At 35.6% G+C, this 19,105-nt stretch overlaps 1 protein-coding gene across 3 annotated transcripts in view; it reads left to right on the top strand.

The window, feature by feature from the left end:
• Nucleotides 1–19,105, top strand: part of NKAIN2 (sodium/potassium transporting ATPase interacting 2) — a 1,036,186-nt gene that overhangs the window by 551,402 nt on the left and 465,679 nt on the right. For all 3 annotated transcript variants that reach the window (XR_004029344.1, XM_003255655.3, XM_003255653.4), the window contains exon 3: nucleotides 7,026–7,106. Coding sequence is in view for 2 of the 3 variants with exons in the window: in XM_003255655.3 (XP_003255703.1) it covers nucleotides 7,026–7,106 (81 nt within the window). In the remaining variant the exon portion in view is untranslated. The remainder of the gene's footprint in view (nucleotides 1–7,025; nucleotides 7,107–19,105) is intronic.

Consider the following 19,105-nt stretch of genomic DNA (forward strand, 5'->3'; position numbering starts at 1 on the left):
TACATTTATATCTATTAAAACACCTTGGCCAGGCACAGTGGCTCATGCCTGTAATCCCAGCACTTTGGGAGGCCGAGGCAGGCAGATCATGAGGTCAAGAGATCGAGACCATCCTGGCTAACATGGTGAAACCCCGTCTCTACTAAAAATACAAAAGAAAAAAATTAGCCAGGCGTGGTGGTGGGTGCCTGTAGTCCCAGCTACTCAGGAGGCTGAGGCAGGAGAATGGCGTGAACCTGGAAGGCGGAGCTTGCAGTGAGCCAAGATTGCACCACTGCACTCCAGCCTGGGTGACAGAATGAGACTCTGTCTCAAAACAAACAAACAAACAAACAAACAAAAAAAACGCCTTTATTGTTAATATTAAAACACCTAATTGTTAAAAATTCTAAACCTTTTTCTTGCTTAAACAAGTCTTTTTTTGTTGTTTTTTCTTTTATTTTCGAGACAGGGTCTTGCTCTGTCACCCAGACTGGAGCACAGTGGCATGATCTTGGCTCACTGCAACCTCCACCTCCTGGGTTCAAGAGATCCCACCTCAGCCTCCTGAGTAGCTGGGATTACAGGAACACGCCACCATACCCAGCACATTTTTTGTAGTTTTTGTAGGGATGGGGTTTCATCCTATTGCCTAAGCTGGTCTTGAACTCCTGGGCTCAGGATCTGCCCACTTCAGCCTCCCAAAGTACTGGGGTTACAAGAATGAGCCACCATGCCTGCCCAGAAGTTGTTTTTAAGACAAGATTTGTTAATACAATGTTCCTTAGGAATGCTTCTATCGCAGTTTATCAGAACTGTTTATATTATTGTTGTAGGAAAAAACCGGGTTCTTGTTAGAGGACCAGGATAATTTAGGCATGTGGACATATTGTAGGGTGAGTAGGGCAGGGTTTATTGGGTGCGAAGGAAAAAAAGGGAAACAGGAACCCTCAGCAAAGCAAGAGAGTCCTGTTAGCCGGTTTACCCCCTCACAGATTGAATCCCAGGTTACCGCACAGAAGAGGAGAGCCAGCCTGCTCCCCCCTGCAAAAGGCAGGAACTTCCTGAGGCTCCACCCCATCCTCCAAGTGCGCAGGCCGGTTGGGTATTCTCCAGGGACCCCCTTTTACTTGGCTGCCTCATTATTACATTAAAATCAGCAGCATGATATCTGTGATATTGATGAGCTGATAATAGTTTTGCATCCTAGTAGAAACAATCATACCTAAAAACATTCCTATAGATTGCATTAATTGCCAATCATTAATACATATAAATAATAATAGAAGAGTTACTCAGTTATATCCCGTAATATTTCCCTGTAGCTTCTGTTGCAGTCACTTGCATCCAGCTGGTATTTAATAAATGTGAACTGATTCATGACTCACCTCCTTTTCTAATTAAGTTCTTAGTCTTATACTACCTTGGTCTACCTTTCTAATTATCATATAACCCATGACATATAATAGGGCCATGTCTCTGAGCCTGACCAATATTTTGGCCTTCCATGGTTAACAGCCTTAACTAATTTTTATGTTATATAGCTAATTTGATTTCATCATTGGAGCCACAAATACCATAGGGAAGCCATGATGATTCAATTACTTTTTTTAGCTGATAGTTTTAATCATTTCACTGGATTCTCAAGTTCAGTTAATCTCTCAGATGGTTCACCTGGTGCTTCCAAAATCAATTCTTAAAAGTGAATTTTATCATACAATAGAATTTTTCTCTCATCACAGACAATATCTCAAAGTTTCTGTCTGAAACATAAAATATAAGATTTTCTTCACAAGAAAAAATGAGGCTAAAACAAAATTAGTTTTATAGCAGAAAACTACAAGTTAGGTGGTATCTAGCAATTGTGATACTTTGTTGTTATATTAGGTCATCTCTCCAGGGCAGAACATCTTTTCCAATTATATTCAAACTGCATGATTGTCAATTATATCACATCAACTAGCTGTAGCAACCGGGAAGAAGTTTGTACTGATCTTTATACTCTTAAATAACTATGCTGAGTAATTTTAAGAGCAGGGTTTATTGACAAAAATCATAGGCCAAATTACAAGGCAGTACAAAATCTTCATCAATGTTTAGGCAACTAGGCAAAATCCAATTACAGGATATTTGATATAGATAAGTGCCAGCTACTAAAATGAGAAAAAAAATGTAGAAAAGAATAAAAAAAAGAAAATAAGAGGAGTAAGATAGGAGATATAAGAAAGATAAATGAGAGAAAATTAATGAGGAAAGTTAAATGAGATAAATTAGATAAAGTCCTGCCTTTGGATAGTGATGCACAAGTAGCAATTACCCTCTGTAACACTAGTGTGGATTTCTATGTTCATTAAAGGGGTTGCACCAGTGACAGTGATCATTGTTTTCGGTAAATCTATAATGAAGTATAGTGCATTGTGAGACTAACTGGATTGTAATGAAATATACAACTAAGTGAAAATAATGAAAGTAAATGCAAGGATATGAAAGGAACATTTGCTATATTCTTTATGTACATATCCTTCTGAATTAAGAGGATAAAAAATTATATTCTACTCCAAAGTAATTGCCAATGAATACTGTCAAGAGGCAACTCATAGCTGGCCATGGTGGCACATGCCTGTAGTCCTAGCTATTCAAGAGGCTGAGGCAGGAGGATCACTGGAGTCCAGGAATTCAAGGCTGCAGTGAGCTATGATAGCACCACTGCACTCCAGCCTCAGCAACAGAGTGAGATGCCTTCTCTAAAAAGTAAATAAATAAATAAAAATATTTTTAAAAAAGCAACTCATAAAACGAGATATAGAAAATGCTTTATAATTATGTGTTGCGCTAAGTTAGAAATAATAAATTCTTATTTTAGACCAAATGAAGGTTGGTTTCATGAAATAGCATTTGTCTATACACAATGGCGTCAATATATCAAAAACCCTTAATCTAGTGAATAATATGTTGCACTAAGTAAACAAGTCTAGTTTGCAAGTTCAATATGATGGAACAATGTTTTATATCAGTTAATATGAGAAGTTTGAGAGGCTGAGGCAGGCAGATAGCTTGAGCCCAGGAGTTTGAGACCAACATGGTGAAACTCTGTCTCTACAAAAAATACAACAAATTAGCCAGTCATGGTGGTGCATGCCTGTAGTTCCAGCTACCCAAGAGGCTGAAGTGGAAGGATTAACTGAACCAGTGTAGTTGAGGCTGCAGTGATCCAAGGCCACTGGCTTCCAGCCGGGGTGGCAGAGTGAGATCCCGTCTCAAAAAAACCAAACCAAACCAAAACAAAACAAAACAAAACAAAAGAAAAGAAAAAGAAATCATGTGGGAAGTATATTTTGTAATATCCTAATAAATAAATCTTTGAGGATTACGGCTATTTTATTTATTTATTTATTTACTTATTTATTCATTCATTTATTTTGAGATGAAGTCTTGCTCTGTCACCCAGGCTGGAGTGCAGTGGCGCGATCTTGGCTCACTGCAACCTCTGCCTCCCGGGTTCAAGTGATTCTCTTGCCTCAGCCTCCCTAGTAGCTGGGATTACAGGCGTCCGCCACCATGCCTGGCTAATTTTGTATTTTTAGTAGAGATAGGGTTTTGCCACATTGGCCCACTGTTCTCAAACTGCTGACCTCAGGTGATCCACCCACCTCGGCCTCCCAAAGTGCTGGGATTACAGGCCTGAGCCACCGTGCCCGACCCTTCTGCTTATTATTTTAACAAGAAGAGATGATGATGTAACATAATCATCAACATAAAATGAGAACATATAGTGAAAATTCAAGTATTGTGTACTTTTAAACAGTTGATCATTCCATTCTCATACAAGCCATGGAATTTGCTGCTACTAAGAAGCCTATTTTATATTTAAGTAAACTTAATTGTAATGGGTCATATCACTTAAAGATAGCCAAAGAATGTCCAAGTGACAGAGCCAGACGTTAGGTTCTGTGTTCTCATTCTCTATATGCTATTTATTTGCATGTAATCCATTACCTTTCATATGCTTCCATAAAATTATTAATTTTGGTGGCTAAACCATAAATGTTTCAGCTTGATTTTTAACCAAACTAGGTATAATTTACATTTATACATACACATAAATGTAAGTAACTAAGTATAAATGAAGATTCCAAATTTTTATTATATTTTCAACATATAATACTGAAGTAGTGACTATTCCATATATACCATGTGAATACAGATAAACATGGTTAGCATTTAATAAGCATAAAATATAATTTTAGTTATGAAATTAAAAAGCTTCAGCATTGACATTTTTGAATACTATATTGGAAAGAATGCTTGCTGACGACAGATTTTCAGGAGAATTTGATATGTGTAATACAGTGTCTTTCATTAGCTCATCAGCCATTGCTGAAGTCTTAGTATCCTGCTACTTTGACTTTTAGTAAATGGTGTTTATTTAGCTCTCCATTATAAATAATATGGGGAAAATATGTCATTGTGCACAAAGGACATGATAAAACATTATAATCAGTCATGCATTCTCTATCTCTTTTAATCACTTAAGTCATTGAAACAAACTTAAATGTCTCCTTAGATCTCTGTTCTATAACTGAAGTTCCTCTCTTGCTACAGCCTGCCCCTAATTCTGTCTCTAGACCCAGCCCTCAACTCACAGAGCTTCTCAAATTCCATATTTTGTCTTGGATCATTTAGTTTCCCCTAACATTATACTCTATTGAGCAACGCACACATTAAGCAGTTAGATGAAACCAACTCCTTTAGAAAACAGTTGAGTTATCATTTATTGTTACATAAACTCCTCACGTAGAGCTCTCACTCCTCATACTACATGAATGATCATAGTAATCTAATAAAAACCGGGTCTGAGAGGGAAGAATGGGTTCTGAATCTGAAAATAATGTTTTTCTCCATCTTGCTACTTATTCATTGACTTACAGAATATTGTCTTAATAACTATTTTGTGCAAAGTACTAAGGAACCTAGGAATATAAACAAAAATTAAGAAGTAGTATTTTAAGGAGCTTACCACTGTGCATTGGAGAAAATATGCAAATAATCAGATATAAGACATTTCATATGAAATTAGGAGAAACAAAGTTTGTTGCAGCACTAAGCAGGGCTCAGCCAATTCTGGTTTGGCATCATGAGGGAGGTGATATTTGAATTAACCTTTTCAAAAAATGATAGGTGGTAAGAAGAGAAAGTAAAAGTATTCAAGAATACAGTGATAATATACAAAGAGGCACGGGCCGGGCACAGTGGCTCAAGCCTGTAATCCCAGCACTTTGGGAGGCCGAGACGGGCGGATCACGAGGTCAGGAGATCGAGACCATCCTGGCTAACACGGTGAAACCCCGTCTCTACTAAAAATACAAAAAAATTAGCCAGGCGTAGTGGCGGGCGCCTGTAGTCCCAGTTACTCGGGAGGCTGAGGCAGGAGACTGGCGTGAACCCGGGAGGCGGAGCTTGCAGTGAGCCGAGATCGCGCCACTGCACTCCAGCCTGGGCGACAGAGCGAGACTCCGTCTCAAAAAATAAAGAGGCACAGAGGTGGGAAATAACTTTCCATCTACATGGAACAGCAAATAATATATGTGTCTGGAATCAAGGATGACTCCAGAGATCAACTGAAACACAAGGCTCAAAAGGTAACAGGTGCAAGATCATGATCATGATCATGGAGGTTCTTGAAGCATAAATTAAAGATGTTGGAACTCACCTAGAAAGGATGGGAGCCATTGGCATTTGTTTAGAAGGGAAGTGACATGATATCCTCGTTTCACTTTTTCAAAATCCACACCTGCTCTTTCCTTTGTTTACTGGACCCTCCCGTGAAAGCCCTTCCAACCCCCCATGCTTTTAAGTCCATTCATTTTAAGCTTGATTCATTTCTTCTGGAAGATGTTTCTTAACCTCTTTTGTTAAGCTTTGCAGACTCTTTTTCCCAGGATAGGTTATGTACTCCTCTCATTTTCCTGTCTTGTGCTCAGACTTTATATATTTTTATGATTCTTGTATAATAATGATCTATTTTTAAAAAGTCTGTCACTCTCATTTGATTTGAGTTCAGGAGGAATTCATCACTGGCCTTTGTATTCTCGGTGTCTTGCTAGCATGTTGCCTTCTGGATGCTTCATATGTTTTAACTGACTGACTGATCAGAACTGTATCTTAGTAAGAAAATCTATCATCATTATAGAAGGTACACCAAAGAGAAAATAGAATAAATTTAGGGACACTAGTTAGATGGCCACCGTAATGGGAGATAGTGAAATGATAAAATAAGAAGGTGAATGGAGAAATGAAAAGGAGACACCAAAGAGAGAAAACTGCTTAGAATGGGACAGAGGCAGAAAGACTGATTTGAAGATTATCCTTGAGAACTTGGGGAAAGGTTAATCATTGTCCTACACGGGGACTTTGTCCTACATGGTTTTGCTAGGGAAAGTGTGAGTCTTCTTTTGGTGGGTTGTATCAGACATGTATGTTAGAGCATTGAAGTTTTTAGATGTCTAAAAACTATAATTATTCACTTTTAAAACAGGAATGTGGATTACTATTTTTTTTGTCTTAAAACCTAAAAATTTATCCTTAAGCAGGTTTGAGTTGTAATCCTAAGAGTCCGTAACAGTAAGAAAAAAAAACAAAACTCAACAGTCCAGCCTGGCCAACATGGCAAAACCCCATCCCTACTAAAAATACAAAAATTAGCTGGGCATGGTGGGGCACACCTGTAGTCCCAGCTATTCAGGAGGCTGAGGGTGAAGAATCACTTCAACCTGAGAGGAAGAGCTTACAGTGAGCCGAGATCATCATACTCCAGCCTGGGCGACAGAGTGAGACTTTGTCATGAAAAAAAAAAAAAAAAGGAAAGAAGGAAAAAAAAAACCTCAACAGAGATAAACGTACATCCAATCCTGTTCCTTAGAGAGAAGCAGTATCTAACCTTTCCCACTAATCTTATATTTGGGTGTGTGAAAGTTCAAGTTTTATTTGAATCATACTCAACTGATTCCAAATTAATTATATGTTATTTCTCTCTTGCTTCTCTACAGTATGCTGTCTGGCTAGTCCTCTGGGTTACGTGGAATGTGTTTGTTATCTGCTTCTATTTGGAGGCTGGGGACCTCTCAAAGGTAATTTACCTCTAATTTGCCTGAGTCATCAGTAGGGTGTTAACAAGTCTCTTCCTAAGTAAGGCAGAGTCTCATCCTGTTCTGCTTGCTTAGATGCACCTCAATGAAAGTAAATTGAAAGGTGTCTTGATTTATATTTCTGCGTTTTTATCATCAAAAATATGTCTGGTGAGTCACAAAAATGTACTTTTTCTTAAGCAAAACTAACGTGAACTGTTGATTATTATAGTGACCAGGCAGTGCACTTTAAAACATTAACCACTGAGAGATTTCTGAAGCAAAATGTGAATTTTTTTCAGAGAAAAAAAATCTTGAAGATTTCTGAAATCACTTAGTTTGCTTATTACTCTGCTAAACATTTTCCTTATTGATGTTAAATAACAATGCAATAGTTTAAACAGTTAATGGGCTTTGGTTGAATGAAATTGTTACTAGAGGGGTATGTTATAGAAATGAATAAAATAAACCCTTTATTCTAAATAGGCTAGGAAAACTAAATACTTGCTTTTTTCATTTTGTTTTTTTGTGCTCTGTATGTGTGCATCTTGCTACTATATTTTTCACATGGATGCCCTTACTACGCAAATAGCGTAGGCTTTAGATCTCGAAAACCATCATCCTTCTGTTAGAATGCAATTAACAGCAAATAAGTCAAATGAGGTAATCCCTTCAAGGTAGTAGCAAATTCTGACTCTTGAGAGAGTTTCAAACTTGTATGTACTTCCTCATATTTAGAACTTTAAAACATAAAAATTGTAAAATGTTCTTTTACTTACCCTGTATTAGAGCAGAAGGACCCTGCAAACATGTTGATATTTTTAAAACCCAGAGATAACTTGCGTGCTTTAAAAGACCAAGAGAGCTAAAGAAATGTTTTTTTTAAAGCAAATTCCTCAGGAACTATCTTTGCCTTGTCAAGCTATATATTTTGGGAGGAGAGAGAAGAGAATGGTAATACACATTTATGATCTTACATGCAGGAATTTCACAAAGCACTCGGCATGTGATGTTTGTTTATTACTTAACTGTGGTATGTGGCTTTATATCAAGGAAAAATCATCTTGATTTGTTTTTATTCAATGACAAAAGATGAAGGATCAAATAAGAGGATGACATCATGATATGAGAGAGAACCAAAGCTTCTTGGATGTGTAATTTTATGATCAGAATGTGGGCAAGTCCTCACTGTGGCTGGCAAAATCTCCCTAGAGGATGCCATTTCTGTGTTTTTTGCAGGGCATCGTTCCCCACACTCTGGTTAGCAGGCAGTCTTTTCAGGAAGGTGCCGTGACCAATGAAAATAAATTGTTTGGTGGCTCTAGGAGGGACCCACACCAGATTGCTGCTTAAAACTCACATTCGCCTCAGCGTAAGAAAAGCAGACACGCTTTTCCAAGGATTTGAATTCCTTGCCCAATTTATACATCTCTGCTACTCTATAATCCACTTTCTTCAAGGAAATTCCACAGTAGAATGACTTTTAATGATATTTTCAATTTTAAATAATCACCTTAAAAATTGTAAGGCAGGTGTTCAGACATATTGCCTGAGTAAAATGATCCAGCTGATCAGATAATTTGTTTAATATTAAGAAAAGAGAGAAAGAGATTTGAGCAAAGCTGGCTGCACAAATGTTCTGTAATTGTGCTCACTGCTCCACATGATGACTGCAGGCATGAATAAAGCTGGTGATTTCATGACCTCGGACACAGGCATTGAAACCACAGTGAGGGCACTAAGAATTCTTCCAATGTACATGGGCAGATAATGACTATCCCTTGGCAATGAAACAGTTAATAATATTTTATTTTCTTCTCATCCAATAAACCAAGGCTGGGCTCTGCAGAGCACATGAAAATTTAATAAATACCTTTTTAACAAATAATCTAAAAAATAAACCATAAAGGGCAAAGTTATATAGTTATCTATACTGGGTTTTTCCTCTCTTTCGTGTTCAAAGGGTTTGAAAAAAGGTGTATTTATACCATTTAATTCTTTAGTCATTGCAACTGCCTCACATTCTTCAAGTAATACAGTGCCAGAAGGAAGCAATGGTAATGGAAAAATATACAGAAAGATAGAAACTCAAAAATGATACATATGAAACTTCTGATAATACTAAAAGAATGTAAACCGTTGTTTTTCTCAATCTACCAAAAAAAAAAAACAGTTTGAATGTGTCTACCCTATGAATGGATCAGTGAGTTTGAGGCTGAGGGAGAAATTTGTGAAAAAGAATCAGGGTTGACATTCTGTGGGCTTTATATATGTGAAAGAGATGTATTCATTTCCATGAAATCTTTTGTAAATAAGTGATGGCTTCATAATGGATATTGGTAAGAGGTAATAAAACGTGGTAAAAACATTAAGGTAAATTTTTGTTACCTGATTAGAGTTTAGAACTTTTCTTTTTTTTTTTTATTATACTTTAAGTTTTAGGGTACATGTGCACAATGTGCAGGTTTGTTACATATTTATACATGTGCCCTGTTGGTGTGCTTCACCCATTAACTCATCATTTAACGTTAGGTATATCTCCTAATGCTATCCCTCCCCACTCCCCCCACCCCACCACAGGCCCTGGTGTGTGATGTGCCCCTTCCTGTGTCCATGTGTTCTCATTGTTCAATTCCCACCTATGAGTGAGAACATGTGGTGTTTGGTTTTCTGTCCTTGTGATAGTTTGCCGAGAATGATGGTTTCCAGCTTCATCCATGTCCCTACAAAGGACATGAACTCATCATTTTTCATGGCTGCATAGTATTCCATGGTGTGTATGTGCCAATTATGACCTGTATCTTGTGCTGACCTCCTATCTCATCCTGTGACTTAGAATGCCTAGCCATCTGGGAATGCAACCCCATAGGTTTCAGGCTCATTTTACCCAGCTCCTGTTCAAGATGGATTTGCTCTGGTTCAAAGACCTTTTACATTGATACTTATCAAAAGTTCAATTAAGAAAAATGATATTTACGTAGAATTGCTTACAAGATAAATGGTTCATGTATTCTGCCAGACCCTAATGTATCCTAGGCAGACTTTCATCCCTATACTGTGTCAGTTTAATGTTGGCAGTGTGTTTTATTTGTTTGTTACATATGTATACATGTGCCCTGTTGGTGTGCTGCACCCATTAACTCATCATTTAACGTTAGATATATCTCCTAATGCTATCCCACCTATGAGTGAGAACACGCGGTGTTTGGTTTTTTGTCCTTGCGATAGTTTACTGAGAATGATGATTTCCAGTTTCATCCATGTCCCTACAAAGGACATGAACTCATCCTTTTTTATGGCTGCATAGTATTCCATGGTGTACATGGTGCCACATTTTCTTAATCCAGTCTATCGTTGTTGGACATTTGGGTTGGTTCCAAGTCTTTGCTATTGTGAATAGTGCCGCAATAAACATACGTGTGCATGTGTCTTTATAGCAGCATGTTTTAATCCTTTGGGTATATACCCAGTAGTGGGATGGCTGGGTCAAATGGTATTTCTAGTTCTAGATCCCTGAGGAATCGCCACACTGACTTCCACAATGGTTGAACTAGTTTACAGTCCCACCGACAGTGTAAAAGTGTTCCTGTTTCTCCACATCCTCTCCAGCACCTGTTGTTTCCTGACTTTTTAATTATGGCTATTCTAACTGGTGTGAGATGGTATCTCATTGTGGTTTTGATTTGCATTTCTCTGATGGCCAGTGATGATGAGCATTTTTTCATGTCTTTTGGCTGCATAAATGTCTTCTTTTGCGAAGTGTCTGTTCATATCCTTTGCCCACTTTTTGATGGGGTTGTTTGTTTTTTTCTTGTAAATTTGTTTGAATTCATTGTAGATTCTGGATATTAGCCCTTTGTCAGATGAGTAGATTGCAAAAATTTTCTCCCATTCTATAGGTTGCCTGTTCACTCTGATGGTAGTTTCTTTTGCTGTGCAGAAGCTCTTTAGTTTAATTAGATCCCATTTGTCAATTTTGGCTTTTGTTGCCATTGACTTTGGTGTTTTAGACATGAAGTCCTTGCCCATGCCTATGTCCTAAATGGTATTGCCTAGGTTTTCTTCTAGGGTTTTTATGGTTTTAGTTCTAACATGTAAGTCTTTAATCCATCTTGAATTAATTTTTGTATAAGGTGTAAGGAAGGGATCCAGTTTCAGCTTTCTACATATGGCTAGCCAGTTTTCCCAGCACCATTTATTAAATAGGGAATCCTTTCCCCATTGCTTGTTTTTGTCAGGTTTGTCAAAGATCAGATAGTTGTAGACATGTGGCATTATTTCTGAGGTCTCTGTTCTGTTCCATTGGTCTATATCTCTGTTTTGGTACCAGTACCATGCTGTTTTGGTTACTGTAGCCTTGTAGTATAGTTTGAAGTCAGGTAGCGTGATGCCTCCAGCTTTGTTCTTTTGGGTTAGGATTGACTTGGCAATGCGGGCTCTTTTTCGGTTCCATATGAACTTTAAAGTAGCTTTTTCCAATTCTGTGAAGAAAGTCATTGGTAGCTTGATGGGGATGGCATTGAATCTGTAAATTATCTTGGGCAGTATGGCCATTTCCACAATATTGATTCTTCCTACCCATGAGCATGGAATGTTTTTCCATTTGTTTGTATCCTCTTTTATTTCATTGAGCAGTGGTCTGTAGTTCTCCTTGAAGAGATCCTTCACATCCCTTGTAAGCTGGATTCCTAGGTATTCTATTCTCTTTGAAGCAATTGTGAATGGGAGTTCATTCACGATTTGGCTCTCTGTCTGTTATTGGTGTATAAGAATGCTTGTGATTTTTGTACATTGATTTTGTATCCTGAGACTTTGCTGAAGTTGCCTATCAGCTTAAGGAGATTTTGGGCTGAGACGATGGGGTTTTCTAGATATACAATCATGTCATCTGCAAACAGGGACAATTTGACTTCCTCTTTTCCTAATTGAATACCCTTTATTTCCTTCTCCTGCCTGATTGCCCTGGCCAGAACTTCCAACACTATGCTGAATAGGAGTGGTGAGAGAGGGCATCCCTGTCTTGTGTCAGTTTTCAAAGGGAATGCTTCCAGTTTTTGGCCATTCAGTATGATATTGGCTGTGGGTTTGTCATAGATAGCTCTTATTATTTTGAGATACTTCCCATCAATACCTAATTTATTGAGAGTTTTTAGCATGAAGGGTTGTTGAATTTTGTCAAAGGCCTTTTCTGCATCTATTGAGATAATCATGTGGTTTTTGTCATTGGTTCTGTTTATATGCTGGATTACATTTATTGATTTGCATATGTTGAACCAGCCTTGCATCCCAGGGATGAAGCCCACTTGATCATGGTGGATAAGCTTTTTGATGTGCTGCTGGATTCGGTTTGCCTGTATTTTACTGAGGATTTTTGCATCGATGTTCATCAGGGATATTGGTCTAACATTCTCTTTTTTTGTTGTGTCTCTGCCAGGCTTTGGTATCAGGATGATGCTGGCCTCATAAAATGAGTTAGGGAGGATTCCCTCTTTTTCTATTGATTGGGCTGTCTTCTCTGCTTTTCCTAATGAACTATCTGCCATATGCTTATGAGTGAAACAGAAATTATAGTAATCAACCAACTCACTGTGTACATTCATATTGAAATGACTTAATTTCGATAATATGATACACAGGACTAACCCTTTTGATCACGTTTTCTTTGTACACATAGAGGTATAGTTAATATATTTTCTTCATTGAAAATTCTATGAAAATCCAACATTATTATTAAAATTTCAATTAACATATTTTAATTACAGTGTCAACAAAATCTAAAGAAAAATAAAAATAATCCACCGGAGAAACTTTTAAATGTTATATCATAGTTAAATTAACAAAATGATGGGAATATAGTATAAAATGATACATAAGATGATAGCAGCAAATAAACATACACATTTCATATAATTATAATTATTTCTGCTAATGCTGATGCATGAGATATTAATGTTGAAACTAAATATCCGAAAGCATTTAGCAGTGTGTAACTTCCTGGGTTGATATTTTCCTAGATGTCCTGTTAATGAAACTGAGAAAAAATTAGTCTGTAACTTGAAGTGTCTGGTAACGGTTTGAAATTGCCTTTGGGCATCAAATGTGACGTGGGTTCTTGAATTAATAGTTTTGACAATTCCTCATATAGCCTCATTATCCTGTTGTATTATTATTAGCAATTGTGGTTCTCTTGATCATATATCAAATAGAGAGAAATAAGAACTAACCTCAGCCATCAACTGAGTTGAGTTATTTTCAACACAGAAGAGATATGCTATTTGTTCTGAAGTAATTTTTAAGTTGAAAGTATATAGCAGTAGGAAAGAAAACACATATAATACGGTAATTAATCTATTCAGTTCATCACCTGGGAAAACAAAATTTATTAAATTATTTTTTGAATAGTAATACAAAGGGAAGAAAACTTAGTGGTCTTCTGATTGTCCGTAAAAACCTATATTTTATTGCATGTGATAAAATTATAAATTACTCAGGCTGAAATTATATACTTACACTTTTCTAATCATATTACTATTTTCAGATATGTTTCTACATTCATAATGTATGGGGCACCATTAGTGAATGATTTGCCTATCTTTAGAAATAAAACAATAAACTTATAGAGCGTGAAGGATAAATCAAGGGATTACTGTACACTTGAAACAACCCAACTTGTCTTTATTTAACCGTTTGGGGCTAGGGATGCAGGTATATCTCTCTCAGATTTCACTATAGTAACAGAAATTTATACCTAATGTATGTTTCAGAATGAACACATTTGGAAGCAACTCCCAGAAAGCTGTCATATTTTAATAATTTTGATAGTTGCTTCAGAGATCTAGATGTAACTTGTCAATTTAAAAATTTGTTATATAAAAAAGTCATGTAACAACATGGCTTATTTAAGCTTTAGGGAATAAAATTGCACTCTTGTGAATGTAAGAGACAGGAAGGAGACCTGTCATATACTGTAGGCTATAGGGAACAAATCCTTAAAACCAGATGCAAGTGCAATGTGGAATAATGTACTGTTCCAACAATCTCAGTTTTATTTCTTCTGTAACAAAATGAATAATTCATTTAGAAAGATATCAGATATTTGGATTCTTTTGCTCAATAAAATCAATGCTTGTATCAAAATCGGCTTTTCTGACCTCATATGTAAAAAGATGGTATGCAAAGAAATATGTTGTAATCTTTTTTTATTTGAAAAAATAACTCTTCCCCTTTACTCTTCTTCATAAGATAAAAATATATGCGCAATTACTATTAAACAAAGACTACCTGTAATAATTGATTTAAGACAAAATTTAACAAATATTATGATGACAATATATTGGGTTCATTTTTTAAATTTTGATTTTCTTACTGTAAAATTTATATATCTGAGAAAATTTCAATTAACTATTCCTAAACTAATTAGAAAAATTTTTATTTCCCAACTATCAAAGCAGATTTTTGCCTTATGATGCAGGGAAAGATATTTGACCTATTATTCATAATTAAGTGTAATGTAACTCTTTCCCAAATCTAGAAATGAACCAACCAGTTGGAATTTGGTCAGTCACAATCTCCCTTCTCTTGTTTTCCTTCATAATTCATGAATTAAACTGATTATTTCCTCATTTCTTAAATTCATTTTTCTTTGTTTTATTTTCTGTTTCCTTTTAATACCCCTAAAGTGAGGAAAAGAGTTCATGAACATTTCTTATTCTCTGTCTCCATTCTTTTACTTGAAAATGCCATTTGCTGACATAAACTATCATCTTTACACATATGTCTACCAGATTTATATCTTCAGTCTTGACCTTGTTGTTAAGTTAATGTGTCACATCTCCAACTTCCTGCTGGTGTCAGGTCAATTCTATTGTCACCTTAAATTCAAAATGTCCAAAATGATTTATTATCATCCCCAAAGAATCCAACTTCTTTAATTCACTTTCTACTAAGAGAAGAAAAAAGAGATAAAAGCAAAATTTATTTTGAAAAAAATGAATAAAAAAGGAAAAAGAATTTTATTATTATTATTTTTTTGAGATAGAGTCCCACTCTGTCACTCAGGCTGGAGTACAGTGGTGCAATCTCAGCTCACTGTAGCCTCCGCCTCCTGGGTTCAAGCGATTCTCCTGCCTCAGCCTCCTGAGTAGCTGGGTTTACAGGTGCGTGCCATCACACTAGGATAATTTTTGTATTTTTAGTAGAGATGGGGTTTTGCAGTGTTCGCCAGGCTGGTCTGGAACTCCTGACCTCAAGTGATCTGCCCTCGTTGGCCTCCCAAAGTGTTGGGATTACAGGCGTGAGCCACCACGCTCAGCCAGAATTTTTTATGTGGACTACCAAAATCCTTATAAATTGACCATGAGATAAAGCAAGAAATATATATTTGTATAATGTATCTATTACTTGTGTGTGTATGTATATTGTAAACTTTAGATACCAACAAGTTGAAAACAACAGAGATCTGTTAAAGTAATGACTACTCAAAAAAAGCTATATTCCCAAAAGATGAGCTAACTTTGTAAACGTGCTACACCCTGGGTGCATTTGTTGTTTCTGATTGGGGCAGGAGGCTAAGTATTCAGGCTTTACAGCCTGTTGAATGCTATTTTTTGGCAAATGTATAAATCAGCATAGCTTTGAGGGAGGTGGTCTAGGGCACATAGGCAATTTTTCTGTTAAGGCATTAGGCAAATTCTGTACCAGGCTAAAAATATAAATGGAAAACCTCTGTAAATGCATAATGAAAATTTTTCGGCAGCCATGCCAAATTAGTGTGAAGACAGGGAAGGACTCTATAGAATAAACTAGACTTTCATGTGAAAAGATCTGAAGAAAAAGCCAGGGGCAAACAAAATACAGACTGAAGATGACCAGAACTAAATCCAGGCTCAACTCAGCACAATTCTTGATTGAAATAAGCTGATTACCCATCACTTTATCTCTCTAGTTGAGAGAAAAGAGAAACATCTTAGGATAAAGACACCATTATATTAGACATTTACAGTTTATTTATGTGCATGACATCAGGCAATTGAAAATTATTACAGATACTAAAAGAAAGAATGTAATGGTTGAAAGAGAAGAAGATACACAATTGAAATAGACAAGAGATGATTCATACATTTTAATTATCTGATAAAGATTTTTAAAAACACATACACAATATATTAAAGAAAATAAACGGGAAAACTGGAACTAATACATTGAAAGAGAAATAATTTACCCCCAGAGAGCTGGAATTTATGTAAAGAATCAAATGGAAATTCTAAGACTTAAAAATATAATATCTAGAAGTAAGAACTCATTAAGTAGGTTTAATAGTAGATTTAAAAGAATAGAAGAGAGGATTAAGGAATTTGAGAAATAATTTATTAACATTCTCCAAACTAAAGCACAGAAAAGGGTTAAAAATACCAAAAAAAAACAAAGGAGAAAAGAAAGTCAAAAACATATGGGTTCAACAAAAGATTCAATATGCACATTATTGAATTACCAGGATAAAAAAACAGAATTGGATAGAAGCAGTATCTGAAGTGAAGATGACAGAGAATTTTCCAAAATTAATTAGTAACATCAACCCACAGTTTCAAGAATACTTCAGTATTTCAAGTGTAATCAAGAAAACCAGATTTAGGTATAGATGAATAGAAACATTAAAAATCTAAATCAAAGAGAAGATTATAAGAGGTGCCAAAGATAAAAGACCCAAAGGAACAGTAAAAAGACTGACAGTTGACCTTTCAACAGGAAGGCAATTGAATGATATCTTTAAAGTGCTTTAAAATGCCAACCTAGAATTCTTTACCCTGCCAAAATATTCTTCAACAATTAAGATGAAATGAAAGCATTTTTCAACAACAACACGTAAGATAAATAATTACTAGCAAACTTTAACTGAAGGAAATACTAAAAGTAGGTCTTTAGGCAGAATGAGAAACAAAACACCCCAGAGAGAAAAAGGGAATTTTAGGAAGGAAAGAAGATAATAGAAAGAATAACACAGGTTGCATTGTTAAACACAAAACAATAGCAATAAAATATTTGGGGATTTAAATGTTTGTAAAACTAAAATGCATGGCAACAATAACACAAAAGGTAGAAAGGAGCTAAAGTGTTCTAAGGTTCTAGCATTATTATGGAAATGTTAATGGTAATATTTATGTTAGATTATAATAGTTCAAGACTAGTAGTTTCTAGAATAACTACTAAAAGACAGCATAACTCCTAAAAACTAAGTATAGGTGAAAAATTAAATAATGAAAATAATTGATTAGCCTAAGCCATGCTAAGAAGGAAGAAATGCTAACAACAACAGAGAGGGTCAATAAGAAAAAAATATCAAGATGGGTGCTATAATCTTAAATATATCAATAAATATATTAAATGTAAATATACTAATACTCCAATTAAAAGGCTAAGATTGTTGGTCTGGATAAAGACACAAAACCCAAATATATTGTTGTCTATAAGAGATATGCCTTAAATAGGATTTAAATTATAAGTTAAGAACAAGTAGAATCTGTTCCTATAAACACAAATGTAATTTTTGTAGATTTGTGATGTAGTAATTTTAATATAAGATGAGGTAATGTTTAAGGCAGGAAATATTACTAAAGATAAAGGGGGAAATGTCATAATGATAAAAAGGTAAATCCAAATGGAGAAATTGCAAATCAACATTACCTGAATAAAATAATACAGCTTCAAAGCATATGAAGTAAAAATTAATAGAATTAAAAGGAGAAATAGCCATATCTACAATCACAGTGGGAAACTTTTACATTACTCTCTGGATACATCAATCAGATGAGAATTCAATAAGGATATAGAATATCTATATAAAACAGTTAAAAAACTTGATATAATTGACATATAGAATACACTCCACCAAACAAAAGAGTTTTCAAAGGCATATAGAATATTCAATCACATAATGATTCAAAATGTAGAATAGTCAAATTTTAGAATGATTTGCAATTATTCAGCAAGTATTGTCTGACATCTATAGAATTAAGCTAGAAAATCTGCAACTGCGTGGAAATTAAACAATACACTTCTAAACCTATGGACCTAATAGGTTGGAATGGAGTTTAGAAAGTATTTTGAACTCAATAAAAATGAATTTATTGCTAAAAGAAAAACTTGGTGGTGTGAAATTGCAGAAATGCTTAGAGGAAAAAATGACCTTAAAGGGAGATATTAAAAGAGAAGAAATGCTCAAAACTCAATGATCTTAACTTCCATAGCCAGAAGCTAGTGAAAGAACAATAAATGAAACTTCTCTAAAGTAAAACATTGTAATAACAAGGACAATAGCAGAACTCAATGCATATACAATAGGGGAAAAAAAGCAATAAAGCCAAATTGCTTTTTAGTGTTTATAAAATTGAGAAGATCCTTATCAATAGTGATTAAATGAAAAAAAGAGTAAAATCACCTTTTGCTAATATCACAAATAACTCTATAGATGATTGGAGAGAGAGTACATTATGAACAAGTTTAAGCCAATATATTTGCAATCAGGGTGAAATAGACAAATTCTTTGGAGACCACAACTTGAAATAAATTAAAAGTCTGAAGACCTTTTTATCCATTAAATAAATTGCATCATTAATCAAAACCTTTTGACAGAAAAAAAAACACTTCGTGTTCACATGATTTCACTGAAAAATTCTTAAAAATGTTTAGGAATGTTGTACTACCAATATACACAAATTCTTTCTAACAATACAGCAGAAATGCATCCCATCTCATCTTTTGAGGCCAGTATAACCTTACTTATTGAGGATACGTGTGATTGTCAAATGACAGATTACTGAACCAAAATGTAATAATAGGCCAGGCACGGTGGCTCATGCCTATAATCCCAGAACTTTGGGAGGCTGAGGTGGGTGGATCACCTGAGCTAGACCAGCCTCAGCAACATGGTGAAACCCCATCTCTACCAAAAATACAAAAAATTAGCCAGGCATGGTGGTTCGCACCTGTATTCCCAGCTACTCAGG

This window comes from Nomascus leucogenys, chromosome 3 (assembly GCF_006542625.1).
Source record: "Nomascus leucogenys isolate Asia chromosome 3, Asia_NLE_v1, whole genome shotgun sequence".
NCBI lineage: Eukaryota > Metazoa > Chordata > Mammalia > Primates > Hylobatidae > Nomascus > Nomascus leucogenys.